The following is a 22,018-nucleotide window of genomic DNA, read 5'->3' as shown; positions in this document are numbered from 1 at the left end:
TTGTTATCGGTTTTTGTGTTTGCTAAAAGCCATCTATTTTCTGATCTGCTTGTGTAGCTAATGCTTCCTTGCTTGGGTAGGATTTGTGTTTGCTAAAAACTCACTACTTTCTGCTCTGCTTGTGTAGCCAGTGCTTCCTTGCTTGAGTAAGATGGCCAGTGGTAAGAGTAAGTTCAAAAAGGCTAACCAGCCGAGTTTGAACCTCCAGCCATACCCTAGGGCGTGTGGTTTCACAATGAAAATGAAAGATACTCAGGAGTGCTGTCCTGTTTGCCTGGGGTAGAAGCACACTCAGGAGCCTTTTGGCTCATACCAGTTCGTGTGACAATTGTCTCTGTGAGAGAGATTGGGGCTGCTGGCAAAGGGTCTCCTGGTGAAAAGACCTCGGGAATAGGGTTGTCTGAGGCCGGGAGAGAGCGGAGACGATTTCTCTGGCAGTGTTTAGAGTACGGATTCCGGGATGATATACTATCCCTGGTTGGCTCTGGAGGATTTTCAGAGTGTGAATCATATGACATCAGTCTGGGGGAGCCTAAAGCCCCGGCTTTGGATTCCGCGGGGGAGAGCGAACCATTTGTGGTTAATGCGCCTTTTGATGGAGCCGTGTCGTAGGGCTGCAAATCACCTGGGGGTGGATTGGCCGTCTTTTCCCCTGCAGCAGATTTCCTCCAGCATTGGGGAAGGTACCCTGTTTAAAGATTACCCCTGTTTAAAGATTTGGCCGATGAGCCAAAGGCGGCCTGGGATACCCCACTTTTGGCCAGGCTGGTGCTACCAGGTTATGGCGAGTTCATGAATGTAGGTGTTCTGTTGTTTTGGACATGAGGTTCTGACATTTTAGGCTTGCAAGGTAAGTATTGTTTTTGAAACCATGGGGTTTATGGAATTGGGCTGCAGTGGCAGAGTGTCAGTGTGCATAGCCAAGCTGCAGCAGGTTCTGGTTCCCTACATGTGGCTCTGGCAGTTCAGGCTTCTCGGGTAAGTATTAGGGGAAAATGTGGCTTCTGTAACTAGGGCTGCGCGATATGGGCAAGAAATCAAATAGCGATATTTTTTTACCAAATATGAAGTAGGATGAGTTATATTAAGAAGCAACGTGGAAAGCAGCGTCATTCTTGTTTGGAACAATCTGTTGACTGCATTTGACCTAACTGAACAGCATGCAAACGTATAAATCAAATCAAAATAAAATAAAATGTATTGGTCACATACACATGGTTAGCAGATGTTATTGCGAGTGTAGCGAAATGCTTCTACTTCTAGTTCCGACAGTGCAGCAATATCTAGCAAGTAATATCTAACAGTTCCACAACAAAAACTTAATACACACAAATCTAAGTAAAGGAATGGAATAAATATATGGATGAGCAATGTCATTATCAGAGTGGCATAGGCTAAGATGCAATAGATAGTATAGAATACAGTATATACAGTGGGGAAAAAAAGTATTTAGTCAGCCACCAATTGTGCAAGTTCTCCCACTTGAAAAGATGAGAGAGGCCTGTAATTTTCATCATAGGTACACGTCAACTATGACAGACAAAATGAGAAAAAAAAATCCAGAAAATCACATTGTAGGATGTTTAATGAATTGATTTGCAAACTATGGTGGAAAATAAGAATTTGGTCAATAACAAAAGTTTCTCAATACTTTGTTATATACCCTTTGTTCGCAATGACACAGGTCAAACGTTTTCTGTAAGTCTTCACAAGGTTTTCACACACTGTTGCTGGTATTTTGGCCCATTCCTCCATGCAGATCTCCTCTAGAGCAGTGATGTTTTGGGGCTGTCGCTGGGCAACACGGACTTTCAACTCCCTCCAAAGATTTTCTATGGGGTTGATATCTGGAGACTGGCTAGGCCACTCCAGGACCTTGAAATGCTTCTTACGAAGCCACTCCTTCGTTGCCCGGGCGGTGTGTTTGGGATCATTGTCATGCTGATAGACTCAGCCACCTTTCATCTTCAATGCCCTTGCTGATGGAAGGAGGTTTTCATTCAAAATCTCACGATACATGGCCCCATTCATTCTTTCCTTTACACGGATCAGTCGTCCTGGTCCCTTTGCAGAAAAACAGCCCCACAGCATGATGTTGCCACCACCATGCTTCACTGTAGGGATGGTGCCAGGTTTCCTCCAGATGTGATGCTTGGCATTCAGGCCAAAGAGTTCAATCTTGGTTTCATCAGACCATATAATCTTGTTTCTCTTGGTCTGAGAGTCTTTAGGTGCCTTTTGCCAAACTCCACCCTGGGGTCTCATCCTCTGGCGGTGCAGTTCCTGAAAGGCGTGCGTCGGCTCAGACCCGTGTCTAAGCCTATGGCACCAACCTGGGACCTGGCTTTGGTCCTGGACGCTCTGTATGAGCCTTATTGGAGTCTGTGGATCTGAAGATCCTTTCCTACAAGACTGCCCTGCTCATGGCCTTGGTGTTGACCAAGCACATTCGGGAACTCCACACGCTATCAGTACAACCTTCCTGTTTGGAGTTTGCACCTGGCGACTCCCAAGGTTATGCCTATGTCTTACAGGTCCCAGCTTTCAAACTGTTCCCTTTCTCACCTCCTCCATATGGGTGTGGCGGCTTCTTGGCAATTGTTCTGTGGCATGACGACTGGTGATATCTGTTCTGCAGCAAATTGGGGTTCCCCACATATATTTGTGAGGTTTTATCGTTTGGATGTAACTGCTCCCAGTGTGGCCCATAGTGTTCTTATGGCTGGGACTGGGAGTGGATGTTAGGCAGCGTGCAAGTTGTGCATTTTTCCGGGTTACCACAGTTCCCTGTGAGTTTGAACCTTGGGCTGCGGCAGCACTTAAAGTGCGCATTATCAGGGTTACCTCAGTTTTCTGTAGATTTGAGCCTTGGGCTGCCGTGGCAGCATGCGAGTACACAGTTTCCTTCCAGGTTACTGCAGGTTTCCTGTGGGTTGAGCCTTGGGCTGCAGTGGTTCATCGACTCTGGTCGATGCTATGCAGCGTGCGTGTGCATTTTACCAAATCACGACAGGTGTTCTGTTGTTTTGGACATGAGGTTCTGACATTTTAGGCTTGCAAGGTAAGTATTGTTTTTGAAACCATGGGGTTTATGGAATTGGGCTGCAGTGGCAGAGTGTCAGTGTGCATAGCCAAGCTGCAGCAGGTTCTGGTTCCCTACATGTGGCTCTGGCAGTTCAGGCTTCTCGGGTAAGTATTAGGGGAAAATGTGGCTTCTGTAACTAGGGCTGCGCGATATGGGCAAGAAATCAAATAGCGATATTTTTTTACCAAATATGAAGTAGGATGAGTTATATTAAGAAGCAACGTGGAAAGCAGCGTCATTCTTGTTTGGAACAATCTGTTGACTGCATTTGACCTAACTGAACAGCATGCAAACGTATAAATCAAATCAAAATCAAATAAAATGTATTGGTCACATACACATGGTTAGCAGATGTTATTGCGAGTGTAGCGAAATGCTTCTACTTCTAGTTCCGACAGTGCAGCAATATCTAGCAAGTAATATCTAACAGTTCCACAACAAAAACTTAATACACACAAATCTAAGTAAAGGAATGGAATAAATATATGGATGAGCAATGTCATTATCAGAGTGGCATAGGCTAAGATGCAATAGATAGTATAGAATACAGTATATACAGTGGGGAAAAAAAGTATTTAGTCAGCCACCAATTGTGCAAGTTCTCCCACTTGAAAAGATGAGAGAGGCCTGTAATTTTCATCATAGGTACACGTCAACTATGACAGACAAAATGAGAAAAAAAAATCCAGATAATCACATTGTAGGATTTTTAATGAATTTATTTGCAAACTATGGTGGAAAATAAGAATTTGGTCAATAACAAAAGTTTCTCAATACTTTGTTATATACCCTTTGTTCGCAATGACACAGGTCAAACGTTTTCTGTAAGTCTTCACAAGGTTTTCACACACTGTTGCTGGTATTTTGGCCCATTCCTACATGCAGATCTCCTCTAGAGCAGCGATGTTTTGGGGCTGTCGCTGGGCAACACAGACTTTCAACTCCCTCCAAAGATTTTCTATGGGGTTGATATCTGGAGACTGGCTAGGCCACTCCAGGACCTTGAAATGCTTCTTACGAAGCCACTCCTTCGTTGCCCGGGTGGTGTGTTTGGGATCATTGTCATGCTGATAGACCCAGCCACCTTTCATCTTCAATGCCCTTGTTGATGGAAGGAGGTTTTCACTCAAAATCTCACGATACATGGCCCCATTCATTCTTTCCTTTACACGGATCAGTCGTCCTGGTCCCTTTGCAGAAAAACAGCCCCACAGCATGATGTTGCCACCACCATGCTTCACTGTAGGGATGGTGCCAGGTTTCCTCCAGATGTGATGCTTGGCATTCAGGCCAAAGAGTTCAATCTTGGTTTCATCAGACCATATAATCTTGTTTCTCTTGGTCTGAGAGTCTTTAGGTGCCTTTTGCCAAACTCCAAGTGGGCTGTCATGTGCCTTTTACTGAGGAGTGGCTTCTGTCTGGCTACTCTACCATAAAGTCCTGATTGGTGGAGTGCTGCAGAGATGGTTGTCCTTCTGGAAGGTTCTCCCATCTCCACAGAGGAACTGTAGAGCTCTGTCAGAGTGACCATTGGGTTCTTAGTCACCTCCCTGACCAAGGCCCTTCTCCCCCAATTGCTCAGTTTGGCTAGGCAGCCAGCTCTAGGAAGAGTCTTGCTGGTTCCAAACTTCTTCCATTTAAGAATGATGGAGGGCACTGTGTTCTTGGGGACCTTCAATGCTGCAGACATTTTTTGGTACCCTTCCCCAGATCTGTGCCTCGACACAATCCTGTCTCGGAGCTCTACGGACAATTCCTTCGACCTCATGGCTTGGTCTTTGCTGTGACATGCACTGTCAACTGTGGGACCTTTTATAGACAGTTCTGTGCCTTTCCAAATCATGTCCAATCAATTGAATTTACCACAGGTGGACTCCAATCAAGTTGTAGAAACATCTCAAGGATGATCAATGGAAACAGAATGAACCTGAGCTCAATTTCGAGTCTCATAGCAAAGTGTCTGAATACTTATGTAAATAAGTTATTTCTGTAAAAAAAGATATATACATTTGTTAACATTTCTAAAAACCTGTTTTCGCTTTTTCATTATGGGGTATTTTGTGTAGATTGCGGTGACACCACTTATATGAATGAAACTGCCACTACACTGAAACCATTAGATGCAGTTTAGAACAGCACACTTCACTCTATTATGGGTGACAGGTTCAGTACACATCATTGCATCCTATATCAGAAAGTAGGCTGGCCCTCCCCTAAGTCTCGTAGATCAATACGTTGCTCTCTTTTTGTTTATAAAGGCCTCTTGTGCAAACTTCCGTCGTACCTTACTTCATTGTTAAATTACAGACATACGAGTTACCAGACCTGATCACAGGGATGGCTAACTCTAGATGTCCCATTGATCACTACGGAATTACAGTAGGTAAATCTGCATGAAGTTTTTTTGCGCCCCATATATGGAATGATCTGCAGAGCTCTCTGCACCTTGACGCTCTGGTGCCTCTATGGCAATTCAGGTTGTACATTTTGTATAATTTGTGTACATGCAGGGCTCTCTTGCAAAATAGGTTTTGGTCTGAATGGGATTTCCCCGTCAAAATAAAGGTACAAAAAAATTAAGTAATAAAGGATTGTGTTTTTTTTTACAGTGATGGCATTTCAGTGATTGTGCAATTAACAGCAGAAGAAGAATTTGCTGAGATAGTCTTTATTTCCATGTTAACTTAATTTTAGTGTGTACACTCTTAAAAAAAAGGTGCTATCTAGAACCTAAAAGGGTTCTTCAGCTGTCCCCATAGGAGAACCCTTTTGAAGAACCGTTTTTGGTTTCAGGTAGAACCCTTTTGGGTTCCATGTAGAACCTTTACCCCAGAGGGCTCTATATGGAACCCAAAAGGGTTCGACCTGGACCCAAAAAGAGTTGGGGACAGACAATGAACCCTTTTGTAGTGTATACAAACAAATTCATAGAGCTACCAGTCCTGTCAATCCTTTCCTAAGCGTCAACATCACATCAGGCCTTCACAGCTTTTCTCGATCGCTAAGACACTTTTAATTAAACTTTTCATGAGACTGATCTCCATCATAACCTAATGAGCACAACAGTATACTAAGTCATTTCTCATTGCTTTCACACAAATGCTAAGCAAATTTCTGCAAAACAGTAAACACAACTCTCTACAAAAGATGTAAAACTCAGTTGAGTAAATCATGTAAACATTTGGTGACAGCTGATACAAATTACGCCCATGAATGTGAACCTCTTTTGCACATGTGCAAAACTTCTTTACACAATTGTTCAATCAGCAATTAGTCATTTTTCATGCATTAAAATGGTCACTCACCTCTGAGTTGCTGTTTGCAAGGATGGACCAAGTAAGAGGCCGAGGGCAAGGACAAAGGAGAGGTAGAGGGGCCCATAGACGAAGAGGGGTTCAGATGTGTGGAGGTGGAAAGTTTATGATTACCTTCTACATGACCAGATGTCCCTCCTAGACACAATGACTGCCTATTGTATGGCAATCACTGCAGAGGACTGCCAAGCGTGAATGCGCCATGCAAGGAGAGATTTTCCTCGCTGTATTGCATGGGAAAAAATCCAGTGTGATGTTGATGAAAACATGTGGCCTGATTGACAAGAACGAGTGGACTGAATGTGGTATACTGTATTGGTGTTGCCTTTTTATTTTTTTATTCTCTGTATATACTGTACAGCATCATTTAATTTGTAAAGGACAACATGGGAAAAGTTCAAAGAAAGCATTTTGTTTCTGGATATTCATGCTCTGAGTGACATTCTTTCTGCTTTGGTCATCTTTGGTAAAATCGTCTTAGGAAAAAAAGAATACAGCCCATGCTGTGATAATATGTTTACTTGTCTTTTATGGTGCATACTATTATTATAGTATCAGCAAATGGCAGAGAAATATATAGGACGTTTAACCATGTTAGGGTATATTGATAGTTGTAGTTAGTATTTATTGGGCCATTGTGTAACGATTGATTGAAATAACTTTTCATTAGATAACAAGTTGTATGTTTTGATGGAGGTAGTTGATTTTGTGTCATGTATTTAATGTTTTGAGAGTCTTAATGCATTTTGCAAATGAAATGAGTCATTTTGGCCAACGTGTTTCAGTTGGGGCTGCATGTTAATTCTTTCAAAAAAGTGAATTCTTTTTGGACACATTTTCAAGCATTCGAGAAAAACTGTCATTTGCTACATTGCTATGTTATTAGAGAAGAACTATGATATTTAAGTCAATGTGTTGATATTGAGTCTCTCTTTCTCTCCACAGTACTCTGTGCAGACCAGCATTCAGCCCAGCCTGAGACTCGGCAGGTGAAAGGCATCGTGGGAAAGTTTCTCTCTTTTCCAGAGAGGGTGTTAAAATCTGGCAATTTACTTTATGGAGACCTTGGCAATATTGCACAGGTGTACCCTGTTAAACAAAGTAATACCAACCTTGTGAAGAGATTTAAATACCGCCTTCACTGGAGCAATGTTACTGGATTCTTCTCTTTGTCAGACCTACAAATAGAGGATTCTGGGGTTTATACTGTGGAGAATGCAGATGAAGTTGAAGAGAAGACGACACATACATTTCAGCTGACTGTGTACTGTAAGTGGGTGTGTGTTGTAAATGACAAAATCATTAAAGTGGCAATCAGCAGTAGAAACGTTAATAAAGCGTTCTCCCCGCCCCTAGTTCTGTAAAAAACTGAGGGATAGGGCTGGAGAAATGTAACCACTCTCAAATTCATAGACAGAGCTATGGATGCAAGGACTGATCAACCATTATATAAGAAGTATAGTTTTAACCATGTTTTGAGACTATATAGTGTTTGTTCACAATTTATTTGTTTACAAACACCGGAGTAAAACAAGCTGATGGGTTCTCCTAAGCTCATGAGGCATTTATAAGTTATATTCTTCAAGAATCAATGGGTACATATCATTAATTTATAAGTCTAAAAATGGATATAACAACTGCTCTTTGCCACTTTAAAGATAAGTTCCATTTCAGCAATTCTAATTTTTTCATTATTTGTCTTCCAGATGTTCTATCCAAACCTCAGGTGATGGTCCATGACAACAGCTCCTGTAGCGTGGTGTGTTCTGTGGAGAATGGGAGAGAGGTGACCCTGTCCTGGTACAGAGGAGGGGAGATACTCAACCAGAGCAGCAGCCCTGACCTGAACATCACCCTCTCTCTACCTCTCAAGGTGGATGAACAGAACAGAGACTCTTACAGATGTGAGGCTGCCAACCCAGTCAGCAAGGAGACCACTGTTGTTCCAAATTCCTGTATAAAGAGTGATCCCTCCAAGGTGACAGGTAAAAAAATAAAATAATGTACAGTAGCAATGTTAAATTGCTGATATCCAGACAATACCAAATTCAATATGAAACAGTAAGTATGGTAGAGCTCATTTTATGAAACAATGTTTTAATTAAAAAATTGTTTTCTCTCTTTTTACTTTAGATGGTGATGAGAGGACTCGAGATTGCCTTATTATTGCTGTAATCTGCGTTTTGTTTGCCTCAGGACTTGTTGGACTTGCAATCTAAAGAAGGGTAGAAATGGACACTCACAAGGCAGGTATTTATCTTTTAGCGGGGTGAGGTCATTCTCCTTGTCAAAGTCAAACCTTTTTAAATGATCAAGGATAGTGTTTTGGAAAAGGTAGGAAATGTTTGCCTGAACAACAGATGCAGGTCAAATGAAGAGACATGTCTTCCACACTTCCTCTGCTTGGTCAGACAGTTACATTATCTCAGACCACTTCTCTAAATGTTGAAAAAGCAGAAGGCACATATACACACAAGCACACTCTGACAATGATTACTTTATAGCTTCGCTGGCTCCAAAAGGATCGATATTACAGACACAGGTATCCATACTAACATGAGTCGTTAGTGTTTGCAGAACCTGTCTTGGGGGTGAGCATTTGTGCATATCTGCCAGTTACTCCCACCCACACTGTATTTTTCATTTCCTTTATTTGTCTTTATAGATTCACCCGGAAGAAAGCAAGATGAAATAGAGTATGCAGATATAACTCACATTAATCCAGCAGATAACTAGGTTAGGAATAATGCTACAGGCTGATAAACATAGGAGACGTAATACAGCAGCTTTTGCAGCCCTCATGGCTACAACTATAGGATTAATTTTTGTGCCGGTAGGTTAATTTGGTCTTGAGTTGCACAGACCACCTGAGTTTGATACCAAAACTGGTTGGTTGGGTTGCATAATGAGAAGCCACTGTAAGGTTCTGTATTTATTTTCTTAGTCAACCTTGTGTTCTTGAACGTAGCCCTGCTTCTTTGTGTTCTTGAACATAGCCCTGTCTTTCATTTTTGTTAATTGATTTCACCTGTGTTTGTTACTCACCTGGTCTCATCAGCTCCTTATTTAGTTCAGTTCATTCTGTTTGTGCCTTGTGAGGTATTGTTTGTTTTGACTCTACTAAGCCTTTTCCTAGCTTGTTTGTGAGAACCAGTTATAGCCTTCAGTCCTAGTTTTTGAGTCTCCTGCCTGTTTGCCTACCTGTGACCACGATTCATGCCTTTTGCGAAGGCGAAATAAACACCTGCCGCGCTCTGCGCGTGTGTCACATTCGTTTACAGACGGGACGGACCAAGGCGCAGCGTGATATGCGTACATGTTTATTAAATATTAAACACAACGACAAAATAACAAACAAAACGAAACGTGAAGTCCAAGGCAGCACAACACAACATACCTTAACTGGAACAAGATCCCACAACCCACTAGTGCCAATAGGCTACCTAAGTATGGTCCCCAATCAGAGACAACGAGCTACAGCTGCCTCTGATTGGGAACCACACCGGCCAACATAGATCTACACGATCTAGATCTAAACATAGAAAATGCAACATAGAACATACAACACAGAAAATACACACCCTGACTCAACAAATACGAGTCCCCAGAGTCAGGGCGTGACAGTACCCCCCCCCCCCCCCCCCCCAAAGGTGCGGACTCCGACCGCACAACATAAACATAACAGGGTAGGGGCCGGGTGGGCATTCCGCCTCGGAGGCGGATCCGGCTCAGGGCGTGACGACCACTTACTCTCCGCCTCCCTGTTGCGCCCCTGGTCTGGTCTGGACCTCGGCGCGCTGCTTCCCCTCTCCTTCCTCCCACGAAGTACCAAGCCCTGTCTGGATCCTGGTGTGGGAGACCCCGAAACTGGAGAGGGGCTGACGTCTGGGTCTGGACTGGAGCCGCTGACCGGAGCTGGACCGGGCACCGGTGGAGCGGACTGCTCTGGCTCCAGAGTGGAGCAGCTGACCGGAGCTGGATCAGGCACCGGTGGAGCGGACTGCTTTGGCTCCGGAGTGGAGCCGCTGACCGGAGCTGGACTGGACCCCGGTGAAGCGGATTGCTCTGGCTCCGGAGTGGAGCAGCTGACCGGAGCTGAACTGGGCACCGGTGGAGCGGACTGCTCTGGCTCCGGAGTGGAGCAGCTGACCGGTGCCGGACCAGGCACTGGTGGAACATGCACGGGCCGTGCCGGACTGGACACACGCACCACTGGCTTGGTGCGGGGAGCAGGAACGGGCCGGACCGGGCTGGCGACGCGCACCACTGGCTTGGTGCGGGGAGCAGGAACAGGCCGGGCCGGGCTGGCGACGCGCACCACTGGCTTGGTGCGGGGAGCAGGAACAGGCCGGGCCGGGCTGGCGACGCGCACCACTGGCTTGGTGCGAGGGGCAGGAACAGGCCTGACCGGGCTGGCGACGCGCACCACTGGCTTGGTGCGAGGGTCAGGAACAGGCCGGGCAGGGCTGGCGACGTGCACCACTAGCTTGGTGCGAGGGGCAGGAACAGGCCGGACCGGGCTGGCGATGCGCACCACAGGCTTGGTGCGAGGGGCAGGAACAGGCCGGGCCGGGCTGGCGACGCGACGCGCACCACTGGCTTGGTGCGAGGGGCAGGAACAGGCCGGGCCGGGCTGGCGACGTGCACCACTGGCTTGGTGCGAGGGGCAGGAACAGGCCGGGCCGGGCTGGCGACGCGCACCACTGGCTTGGTGCGAGGAGCAGGAACAGGCCGGGCCGGGCTGGCGACGCGAACCACTGGCTTGGTGCGAGGGGCAGGAACAGGCCGGGCCGGGCTGGCGACGCGCACCACTGGGTTGGTGTGAGGGGCAGGAACAGGCCGGGTCGGGCTGGCGACGCGCACTACTGGCTTGGTGCGAAGGACAGGAACAGGCCGGACCGGGCTGGCGACACGCACCACTTGCTTGGTGCGAGGAGCGGGACTGGGTTCCTTTATTAACCCCCGCTCCTTCTGCTGCCTAACCAGCTCCTCTCATCGTGCCTCTACACTCTCCTTCTCCCTTATAGCCTCCTGTAGCGCCTCCCTCTGACCGAATAACTCCTGCTCCCTCTGAACCAATAGCCCCCGTAACATGGTGGCCTCCTCTCCTAACCTGCAGACCCGCCCTTTAATGGCCTCCTGCTGCCTCGTCGTCCACACCGTGTGCCCCCCCCCCCCAAAATGTTATTGGGGTTGCCTCTCGGGTCTCCGTCGTCGGCACTCCTCCTCCTGTGAGGACTCCTCCGGGAGCCCCCACGAGTTAGGGAACAGAAACTCGTCGTCATCGTCATCCTCCGACTCCTCAGTATAATACTGTTCCCACTCCTCTTCCCATGGTCGTAGGGACCCAATCTGAAAACCGACCGGGTGCAGTGGTCGGGGCTCTTCTCTCTCGCTCCCCGACCACCCCTTTAGCCCCCCCAAAAAACTTTCTTGGGGCTGTCTCTCGGGCTTCCTCCTCAACCGGCGTCCTCTGCGTTGCCATTGCTCCTCTCCTGCCTGGGTATCTACCTTCGCCCATGGCCCTTTCCCCGCGAATATCTCTTCCCATGACAACAATTTGCCCACCTGGGACATGGCTATTCGCTCCTCCTGGGCACGCTGCTTGGTCCTCGTTTGGTGGGATCTTCTGTCACGATCGTTTACAGACGGGACGGACCAAGGCGCCGCGTGATATGCGTACATGTTTATTAAATATTAAACACAACGACAAAATAACAAACAAAACGAACCGTGAAGTCCAAGGCAGCACAACACAACATACCTTAACTGGAACAAGATCCCACAACCCACTAGTGCCAATAGGCTACCTAAGTATTTTCCCCAATCAGAGACAACGAGCTACAGCTGCCTCTGATTGGGAACCACACCGGCCAACATAGATCTACACGATCTAGATCTAAACATAGAAAATGCAACATAGAACATACCACACAGAAAATACACACCCTGACTCAACAAATACGAGTCCCCAGAGTCAGGGCGTGACAGCGTGAATCTACACCTTTTTCTCCCTGAGTATTCATTACAGCCACACAGCACATATTGTATATACACTAAACACAAATATAAATGCAACATGTAAAGTGTTGGTCGCATGTTTCATGAGCTGAAATAAAAGATCCCAGAAATGTTCCATATTCACATAAATAATATGCCATTTAGCAGACGCTTTTATCCAAAGCGACTTACAGTCATGCATGCATCATTTTTTTTGTGTATGGGTGGTCCCGGGGATCGAACCCACTACCTTGGCGTTACAAGCGCCGTGCTCTACCAGCTGAGCTACAGAGGACCACCCATACACAAAAACAGTTTATCTCTAATGTTGTGCACAAATATGTTTACATCCCCATTAGTGAGCATTTCTCCTTTGCCAAGATAATCCATCCACCTGACAAGTGTGGCACGTCAAGAAGCTGATTAAACAGCATGGTCATTACACAGGTGGACCCTTGCCCAGGCATGTGAAATCCGTAGGTTAGGGCCTGATTAATTTATTGACTGATTTCCTTATATCTTTAAAATCTTTATATTTTTGTTCAGTATAGTAATGCCTTTAATCTTCCCGTGTCTTTTACAGTATTTGCCAAGTCTGTGGACATTTAAAGCTTGGCTTCGTGGTTCCTCCCACTAGCTTTATGAATGGTTCTAGATGTGTTATGTTGACTGTTGAGTTTCATACTGCAGAACAATGAAAGTAGACAAGAGAGCGTGTCTTGTTTCTTTCCTCTGGCACAGAGTATCTAATAACGACACATATTACTCTTTTATTTCCTTGTCCCTCTCAATCCTTCCTCTCCCTGTTTAGGAGGAGCGAACAGGTGTGCTTGGAGACAACCCTAACCTGACATCCGTTTATGATCAAATCCAGTTATATCGCATGGCGAACAGCGATGACATCGACACTGCATGAAGGAGAGAGAAAACAGGAAGTTACTGAGAGGGTGACATGATAATTAATATCCAAGAGAAGGCGTTACATCCTAAAAAAGACAAAATTATAGTAAATATCCATCTAGAAAACTTAATGGAGGCACAGATTACTTGAAAAAATGCCCATTTAACCATTGCACTGTTGTTATTATTTCAGACTTCCTTAGTTGGTAATTCTCAGTCTTTTGTTGAATTGGGGCCTCGATTAGATTCACTGATACAGACAAATTCAATAGCTATGCCTAGGGTTATTAGTAGGATGATCACTCTTTTAAAGTGCCCATTGTCCCAATGTATAGGTTCAAACAAATGGAATCTATCTTTTTAATACAATTCATTAGTGTGTTTGCTATTCTACTGCTGGGCCAAAGCTTATTTTCAGTGGTCTGTTCTGTTGTACACAGCTCCCCTGTATCTTTTCATAGCTGGTCATTGTTTAGCTTGTCAGTGGATATCAGCTGTGTACATATAATAAATAGAGCAGGTGTTTGAGATAAAGCCACCTACTCCTTAGAAGCAATGGCTGTTAGGCTACGTTGGAAACAAAAAGTCCCCAAGTAAAACATTTTAGTTTCACCATGTACATTCTGTTGAAACATTTCTGAGGGGTTGATCTTGATTTGCCTTTTGACTCAGAAAGTGATCTTGGGTGACATTTTACTCTTATTTCTTTTCACAAAATGCAGACCTGATTAAGTGTAGTTCAGGTCTTGCTTTGGCAACTGTGTTCATGCAGTTTGAATGTACAAAATCAACAGTTTAGTTTATCATGATGGACCATTTATTGCTTTTCCTTGTCTACACAGTATGTAGCTCATTATATCTTAAGAATACAATCCCTCCCTCCGGCATGCTCCTGCAGACACTCCTTCTATTAGAGCATTTTGTGCTCCACCTACGTTAGCCCACATATATAACGAAAAATATATTATATCGATACTATAGTGAATTGTGGCACTGTAGGCTATTTCATTTTTATAATTTCATTTTTCAGAATTTTGAGATTGGCAACATTTCTCCAGAAATACAACTCCATATTGTGGTTTTAATGTAGCCTACTTCTAGTGTCAAATTAGGAGGGACCACTGTAATTGTTTGGTGGTTTTCAAGTGCGTTTCTCTATTTATTGAGTTTAAGTGTATTTGGGACGTTTTGTCCTGTTACTTTTCATTTCAAGCAGCTGTACATTTCTAATTTGAAAAGAATGATGACTAATCCTCTTAAAGTTCAAGCATTGCTTTCAAGGAAATAATGTTTTTCTTCTAATGTATTTTCCCCATCTAGTGGTTGAATGTTTTTATATTTCAGCATACTGTACTGTACATACTACACTATTTTGTACTCTGAGACAGTGTACTGTAATTGTTAGTGTAACTTAAATCAAGTGTCAGCAAAAAGTTCTCAAACCTTTCTATGCTTTTACGTTTGGACTGTGGTCATGCATTTTTGTGCCAAAGTGCCATTATTGTAAGTAACATTATTGTGAGTAACAATGACAATTTGTGAAATATTCCATATCAATCAATATGCAAATGTAAACATTGAGAACCTTTACACTTTCAATTTGATTGCTGATTTATAGCATAGCTTCACACGGTGAAGTGACGTTTTCAACGGAAATCACTGAAGTGGGGTACGAAGCAATCTTTCCCTGATGAAAGCAGTTAATCCAAGCCTGAATTCAAGCAATAACAACACACATTTTTGTTGTATTATAACTGGATTATAGCTCCCGTCCAAATGTTGTTAATGATATATAGGCCATAGTCAACTCCATTACACTCAAAAGATACTTAAACTTCAACCAATAAATGCTAGCGATGGCTAGCTATGCTAGCTATTCTACCAGTCTATCTTAATGAGTGTTGTTAGCAAGCTAATAGCACATCATCACACAAACATTTCTATTTTTAAGGGGTATGCAGTAGGTTGATAACGATATCACTAAAGTATGTTGTATTGGACATTTCAAACAACATTTCCAGCTAATGAGAAAACAGTCATGGTATTTAATTTAAGAGAATTAACAAGATTTAACAAGGCAACCTTGGGGCAAATTTTACTAGGTGCCAACGGGAGATTGTGAGGGATTTTTATATCCATACACCACTAGAGAGGTGTGGCCACTGTCAAACGTCATTTCATGAGGAACTATCAGAGGTCAATGTCTGCGCCGGCCCAGATGTGGTGACGTCATCACGTTTTATTAAATGAAACCCCTGTCTTTTTTCATTTGGGCAAAAAATCTGCCCTCTCTCCTCTGTCCTCTTTCCTCCGTGACCCAGAAACCAATAAGTGGTCGAGGAGAGTGTCAATTTGTTAGTAGGCAAACGGAAGACGGTCCTCCCCTCCTTGATAGCATTCTTTTGGCATGGAAGCACAAGTGTATCCTGCCTGAGTGTATCCTACCTTTCAAAATTGCCTTTGTACATTACACTGTGTTCACATTAGGCAATACACTTGCACTACCCATTTAAAATTGACTGAACATCCAATTTCCATAAATTATGTCCCATGGTTGATCAAAGATGTGATCATTGAAGACATCTTTGACAATGTAATCAAATGAAAGAAAGGCAATAAACATACTGTTTAGCAGGCACTAGTTTGCATCAAGCCTGGCCATAAGTTCTCACCTAAATTGCAGTAAATATCATCATTGTTCATGCACCTGGGCAGTCCAAGCCTGACACACAGGTAGGTCTGGATTGAAATCATTGCTTGACTCATGCATGGACTGAAGGAGGGTGGTATGTATTTTACAGTATTATATTGTAGAGGTCCTGTACATGGCTCAGTTTATAAAAGCATGTCACTAGCAACACTAGAGTTGTGGGTTCGATTCTCACTGGGGTCACATACCAAAATGTGTGTACTGTTGTCACTTTGGATAAAAGTGTCTGCTACGTAAATGGCATATAGTATGGTATTACAGTACTGTCTTGGCAAATGCAATATTTTGCTTAGAGACTGAGATCCTAACTACACGTCTCCATAAACAGAAATAAACATAATTCATCATACCCCTTGTATCTTCAAATGATCTTATGAGCATTTAATCCAATTAGGATGCTATTGGTGAGCTTGTGGTTGTGTATGTCACAGCAAGTAGAAGATAGTGTTAAACCTGAACACATCTCAAACACCCAGAACCCGTCTCTCTTGCCCTCCTGTCTGTGCATGGCAACCACACTTTCCAGTTGTGGCTAAGCCTGGCAAATCATTATTACCACACGATTCAAGCTCTTTAAAATTACATTTACATTTGAGTCATTTAGCAGACGCTCTTATCCAGAGCGACTTACAGTTAGTGAGTGCATACATTTTCATACGAACCCACAACCCTGGCGTTGCAAAAGCCATGCTCTACCAACTGAGCTACACAGGACTAAAATGTTTTCCAAATGCTAATGTAGTTTTTATTATCATGATTGTGTCTCCACATAGCAACGTTTCCTACTGCACTCTGTATTACCTTACTGATTAAGCTCTCTCTCTGACTCTCTCTCGCCATATAACGTGTCTCTCTCTATCTCTCATTGTATGTCTGTCTCTCTTTCCTCTCTCTCTTTCTCTGTCTCTCTCCTCTGAAAGTGAGAGGAGGGGCCACATAATGTTAAAATGTCAACATGCAGCTAGAAAGTGTATTCAGTATACATTGTAAAATCTTTATGTAATTTAACAGACACTTTTATCCAAAGTGACTTACAGTCAAGTGCCTATTGCCTCTGACCACAGAACAGCCGTTATTTTCTGTTCTGTTAATTTCCCTTTCTGTTCATGTAAAACTAAGTTGAGGTTAAAGGTTAGGCAAAGCAGTCCTTAATTTGACTAGCTTACTAGCTCAGATCTTACTTGCACAGAACTGGCTGATAGAGGTTATTTTGGAATGATTGTGATACTATATGTGGTTATCTTACCTATTTAGTTGAATGCACTGATTCTAAGTCACTCTTGATAAGAGGGTCTGCTAAATGTGGGTGCAGAGGACTGAGAACATGGTTTGTGGTGTCAGCTCTCTTGCTTGAGAGAATCCGTAGGTACCACATCTCCCATATAAGCAAGTGAGAATGACAGTGACTGACCCATATATACACTGAGATACATTGGAATAACCTGTTCCAATTTCAAAACACCTTGATATCCTATTCAATGTAAACACATTACATCAACCACAACAACCTTCTGAATAACACTTTGATTATTTATATTTTTTTCATAGTGTCTTTAGGATTTACAACAGTTAATTATACTGTATGTCAAGTCATATTACAGCTAAACAATAATACACAATGTTACTTTTATTGTTTTGCAACACACACCAGGTTAACTTATGAGGGGAATGAGAGAGTCAGAGACCGGTACAGTTATATGCAAATATGATATTGATGAAACATTCAGCACCGTATGTCTGATTGTGGCCAGGGTAAATGATTCATTTAAACGTTAAAGCAGTTGATGAGTTCTTTGCCAAGGCAAATGTCAACCCCCCACACACCTTGTTTATCCCACCCACCACTAGCAAGTACTATCTTCTAGTATAGGTATCACCTGGCAGAGTTGGCCAACGTCTCCACACAGATCTCTGGTTACCTCCCCACAGGGCACCCCACCCTTCCCACAGTCTGGCTGCTCCTCCCAAATAAATAATTCCTCAGGCAGATGTTTTCTTTGTTCTGTCACCTGCAGCCAAAGCCTTAAATCAGGGAGATTCCAAGACTCTTCCAAGCAGCGTTGTGTTACTATCCCACTGGTCTTCAGTTTCAACCCCACTACTTTCTCTCATTAACTTTTCACTCAGATTCTCTGGAGAATTTGAAATGAGACAATGAATGCACACAGAATGGGACGCGTACAGTATAAGTGAACTGTGTTACAGTAAATTTATCTTACCTTTGTTGGCGTCTGCCTATGGTGAAGAACACTGCAAAGATTCCTGGTAACACAAGGCTGCTGCTGGGATAACAGGATAGTATCTTCCTCCATGCCTCTCGTCTTTGTTGTGTGGTGTGGAGTTGTGTGGGGGGGAAGCTAATACAATACATGACATACCGTGCCTTCAGAGCCAAAGCTTGAATGAACCCCTAGGCTTATATACTGTATATACAGTGCCTTCAGAAAGTATTCACACCCCTTGACTTTTTCCACATTTTGTTGTGCTACAGCCTGCATTTAAAATGGAATACATTTAGATTTTGTGTCACTGGCCTACAAATTCATTAAAATTCAAAAGCTGAAATGTCTTCAGTCAATAGGTATTCAACACCTTTGGTATGGCAAGCCTAAATAAGTTCAGAAGTAAACATTTGCTTAACAAGTCACATAGAGTAAAAAGTTCCATGGACTCACCCTGTGTGAAATAATAGTGTTTAACAAGCTATTTGAATGACTCCTCATCTCTGTACCCCCACACATATAATTATCTGTAAGGTCCCTCAGTCGAGCAGTGAATTTCAAACACAGATTCAACCACAAAGACAAGGGAGGTTTTACAATGCCTCGCAAAGAAGGGCGCCTATAAAATATAAAAACAGACATTGAATATCCCTTTGAACATGGTGAAGTTATTAATTACACGTTGGATGGTGTATCAATAAACCCAGTCACTACAAAGATACAGTCGTCCTTCCTAACTCAGTTGCCGGAGATGAAAGAAACCGCTCAGGGATTTCACCATGAGGCCAATGGTGACTTTAAAACAGTTACAGAGTTTAATGGCTCTGATAGGATAATACTGACGATGGATTAACAACATTCTAATTAATCCACAATAACAAACTAAATGACAGAGTGAAAAGAAGGAAGCCTCTACAGAATACAAATATTCCAAAACATGCATCCTGTTTGCGACAAGGTACTGAAGGAAAACTGCACAAAATGTGGCAAAGAAATGAATACAAAGCATTATGTTTGGTGCAAATCCAACACAACACATCACTGAGTACCACTGTTAATATTTTCAAGCATGGTGGTGTCTGTTATGGGTATGCTTGTCATCAGCAAGGACTAAATTCAGGTAGGTCCGTTTGCTTCTGTTTAAGAAACTTTTTTGAACAGAATCTTTGCGTAATGAATACACCTCAGAGGGCTGCTGGTCTGGTTGAGAGTATTCTCTCCTCTGTACCAGGACAATGTCACATCTTTCCAGTTCTTCACAGTGCACACCACTGAACAGCTCGAGCTTTAGAGCAATTAACCATTTGTTCAGATGGAGAAGGCCAGCCTGACGTTCATGCTGCTATATTTAGTCATTGATGCTATGTTTTTTTTATTGTTACTGATTTGCTGCACTAACTAAAAGTGCATGTGAGGTGATGATAGATAAGTAGCCTAAACATTATTTTTTTGATGTTCAATGTTTTCAACGTTTGTTGTGTTTCCTGACAAGGGAGCCTAGACTAGCAGCCTACAGGCTGTAGTGCGTGGAGGACAGACCGAATGGGAATTTCCCTAATTGCATTCCCAACCCGCACCCCCTCCATATTAAATGTGGTCAAATTTGTAAATGCTAAATCATTTAAACAGTGCCACATTTAGTATCAATATCAATATCTTAAAGCCATTAGGTAAAATTAACATTCAAACTCAGTGGTATTTAAGCTACATTCCCCTCTAAACAGGAAATGTTTGTCGTTTCCTGTGATGATGTGATCAGTGGCTGTCTGTTATAAAGAGAGGCCACACTATACATCATTACTAGGGTCCTGCTTTTTGGTGCAGAAATGGATGCACAATATGAATGTTATATACGCCTATTAGAATGACTACTGAGGTGAACTTCCACAGTCAAAGTTCCGCAATAAGAGCACCGATTCCAATATCTACGAATACATACTCTTCAGAATTGTGTTCTGTCATGGAGTAGGCTGATTCTTCATCTAATGGATCCACAATCCGTAGGTTATGCAATATGAATGTTCAATATGTATAATAGACTGACTAGAGTGGTAATTTCCCACAATCAAATTTACACAATAAGAGCTACGACACTAATATCTGTGCATACTCTTCAGAATTGAATTCTGTGGGTATCATCGAGTAGGCTGATACCCCATTTCATGGATCCACAATTCAAAGGTAATGCTGTACAGTGCAATATTAATGTTCTATACACCTAATAGGTTGACTACTAAGGTGAAATCCCACAGTCAAAGTTCCGGAATAAGAGCTACGATGCTAATATTTAAGCAATAAGGCATGAGAACCCAGGGATTATCGTGTGATAACTCCCTACTCAGGGCTGTTCTTTAGCCCGAGGCGAAGCCAAGTGCCGTGAAACAGGCCTTAGGAGGGAGTTATCACACAGTAATTCCCGGGTTCGAGAGCCTTATTGCTTTTATTAAAGGGTTGCCCACATATTTAAAACAAGAATAATTACATGTTTTCATTAGTCCGGGCAAAAGCCAGTTGTTAGTTCTGAGGTTCTGAAGTTTCTAACCAAACAGGCTGGTCGTTAAACCACGTTGCTGTGCTAAACAAATCATTGGGATGTAGCTAGCTAGCAGGTTCAATGATGATGAGAGACAAGAACTTCATAATGGGACCCATCTCGTCCAAAAAGTTGACTCAAGTTTGCCAAAAAGCACCTGGATGATCATCAAGACTCTTGGAAGAATGTTGTATGGACAGATGAGTCAAAAGTATAACTTTTTGGATGACATGGGTCCCATTACGCCTGGCGAAAACCAAACATAAGAATCTTATACCAACGGTCAAGCATGGTGGTGGTGGTGTGATGGTTTGGGGAAGCATTGCTGCCTCAGGACCTGGACGACTTGCCTTAATAGAAGGAACCATGAATTCTACTCTGTATCAGAGAATTCTACAGGAGAATGTCAGGCTATCCGTCTGTGTGCTGAAGCTGAAGCACAGTGTGAGTCATGCAGCAAGACGATAATCCGAAACACACAATTAAGTCTACATGAAAATGGCTAAAAAGCAACACATTTCAAGTTTTGGAATGGCCTAGTCTAAGTCCAGACCTAATCCCAATTGAGATGTTGTTGCAGGACTTGAAATGAGAAGTTCATGCTTGAAAACCCACAAATGTTGCTGAGTTAAAGCCATTCTGCATGGAAGAGTGGGCCACAATTCCTCCACAGCGATGTGAGAGACTGATCAACAACTACAGGAAATATTTGGCAAGAGTAATTGCAGCTAAAGGTGGCACAACCAGTTATTGAGTGTAACGGGGCAATTACTTTTCACACAGGGGCATTGGGTGTTGCATAACTTTGTTTATGAAATAAGTACAGTGGGGGAAAAAAGTATTTAGTCAGCCACCAATTGTGCAAGTTCTCCCACTTAAAAAGATGAGAGAGGCCTGTAATTTTCATCATAGGTACACGTCAACTATGACAGACAAAATGAGAAGAAAAAAAATCCAGAAAATCACATTGTAGGATTTTTAATGAATTTATTTGCAAATTATGGTGGAAAATAAGTATTTGGTCAATAACAAAAGTTTCTCAATACTTTGTTATGTACCCTTTGTTGGCAATGACACAGGTCAAACATTTTCAGTAAGTCTTCACAAGGTTTTCACACACTGTTGCTGGTATTTTGGCCCATTCCTCCATGCAGATCTCCTCTAGAGCAGTGAAGTTTTGGGGCTGTTGCTGGGAAACCGGACTTTCAACTCCCTCCAAAGATTTTCTATGGGGTTGAGATCTGGAGACTGGCT

General features: G+C 43.2%; 1 protein-coding gene across 1 annotated transcript; it reads left to right on the top strand.

Moving 5' to 3' along the window:
* Positions 1 to 871: 871 nt before the first annotated feature.
* On the top strand, positions 872 to 8,618 carry LOC311112103 (SLAM family member 9-like; the record flags this gene model as incomplete). Its single annotated transcript, XM_084155079.1, has 5 exons — positions 872 to 978; positions 2,232 to 2,380; positions 7,345 to 7,668; positions 8,106 to 8,384; positions 8,533 to 8,618. The coding sequence occupies 5 exons, from the start codon at positions 872 to 874 to the stop codon at positions 8,616 to 8,618; spliced, it is 945 nt and encodes a 314-aa protein (XP_084011205.1).
* Positions 8,619 to 22,018: the final 13,400 nt, after the last annotated feature.

The sequence above is a fragment of the Coregonus lavaretus genome, assembly GCF_964263955.1.
Source record: "Coregonus lavaretus genome assembly, chromosome: 38".
Lineage (NCBI taxonomy): Eukaryota > Metazoa > Chordata > Actinopteri > Salmoniformes > Salmonidae > Coregonus > Coregonus lavaretus.
This window is presented reverse-complemented; position numbering and strand designations above follow the sequence as displayed.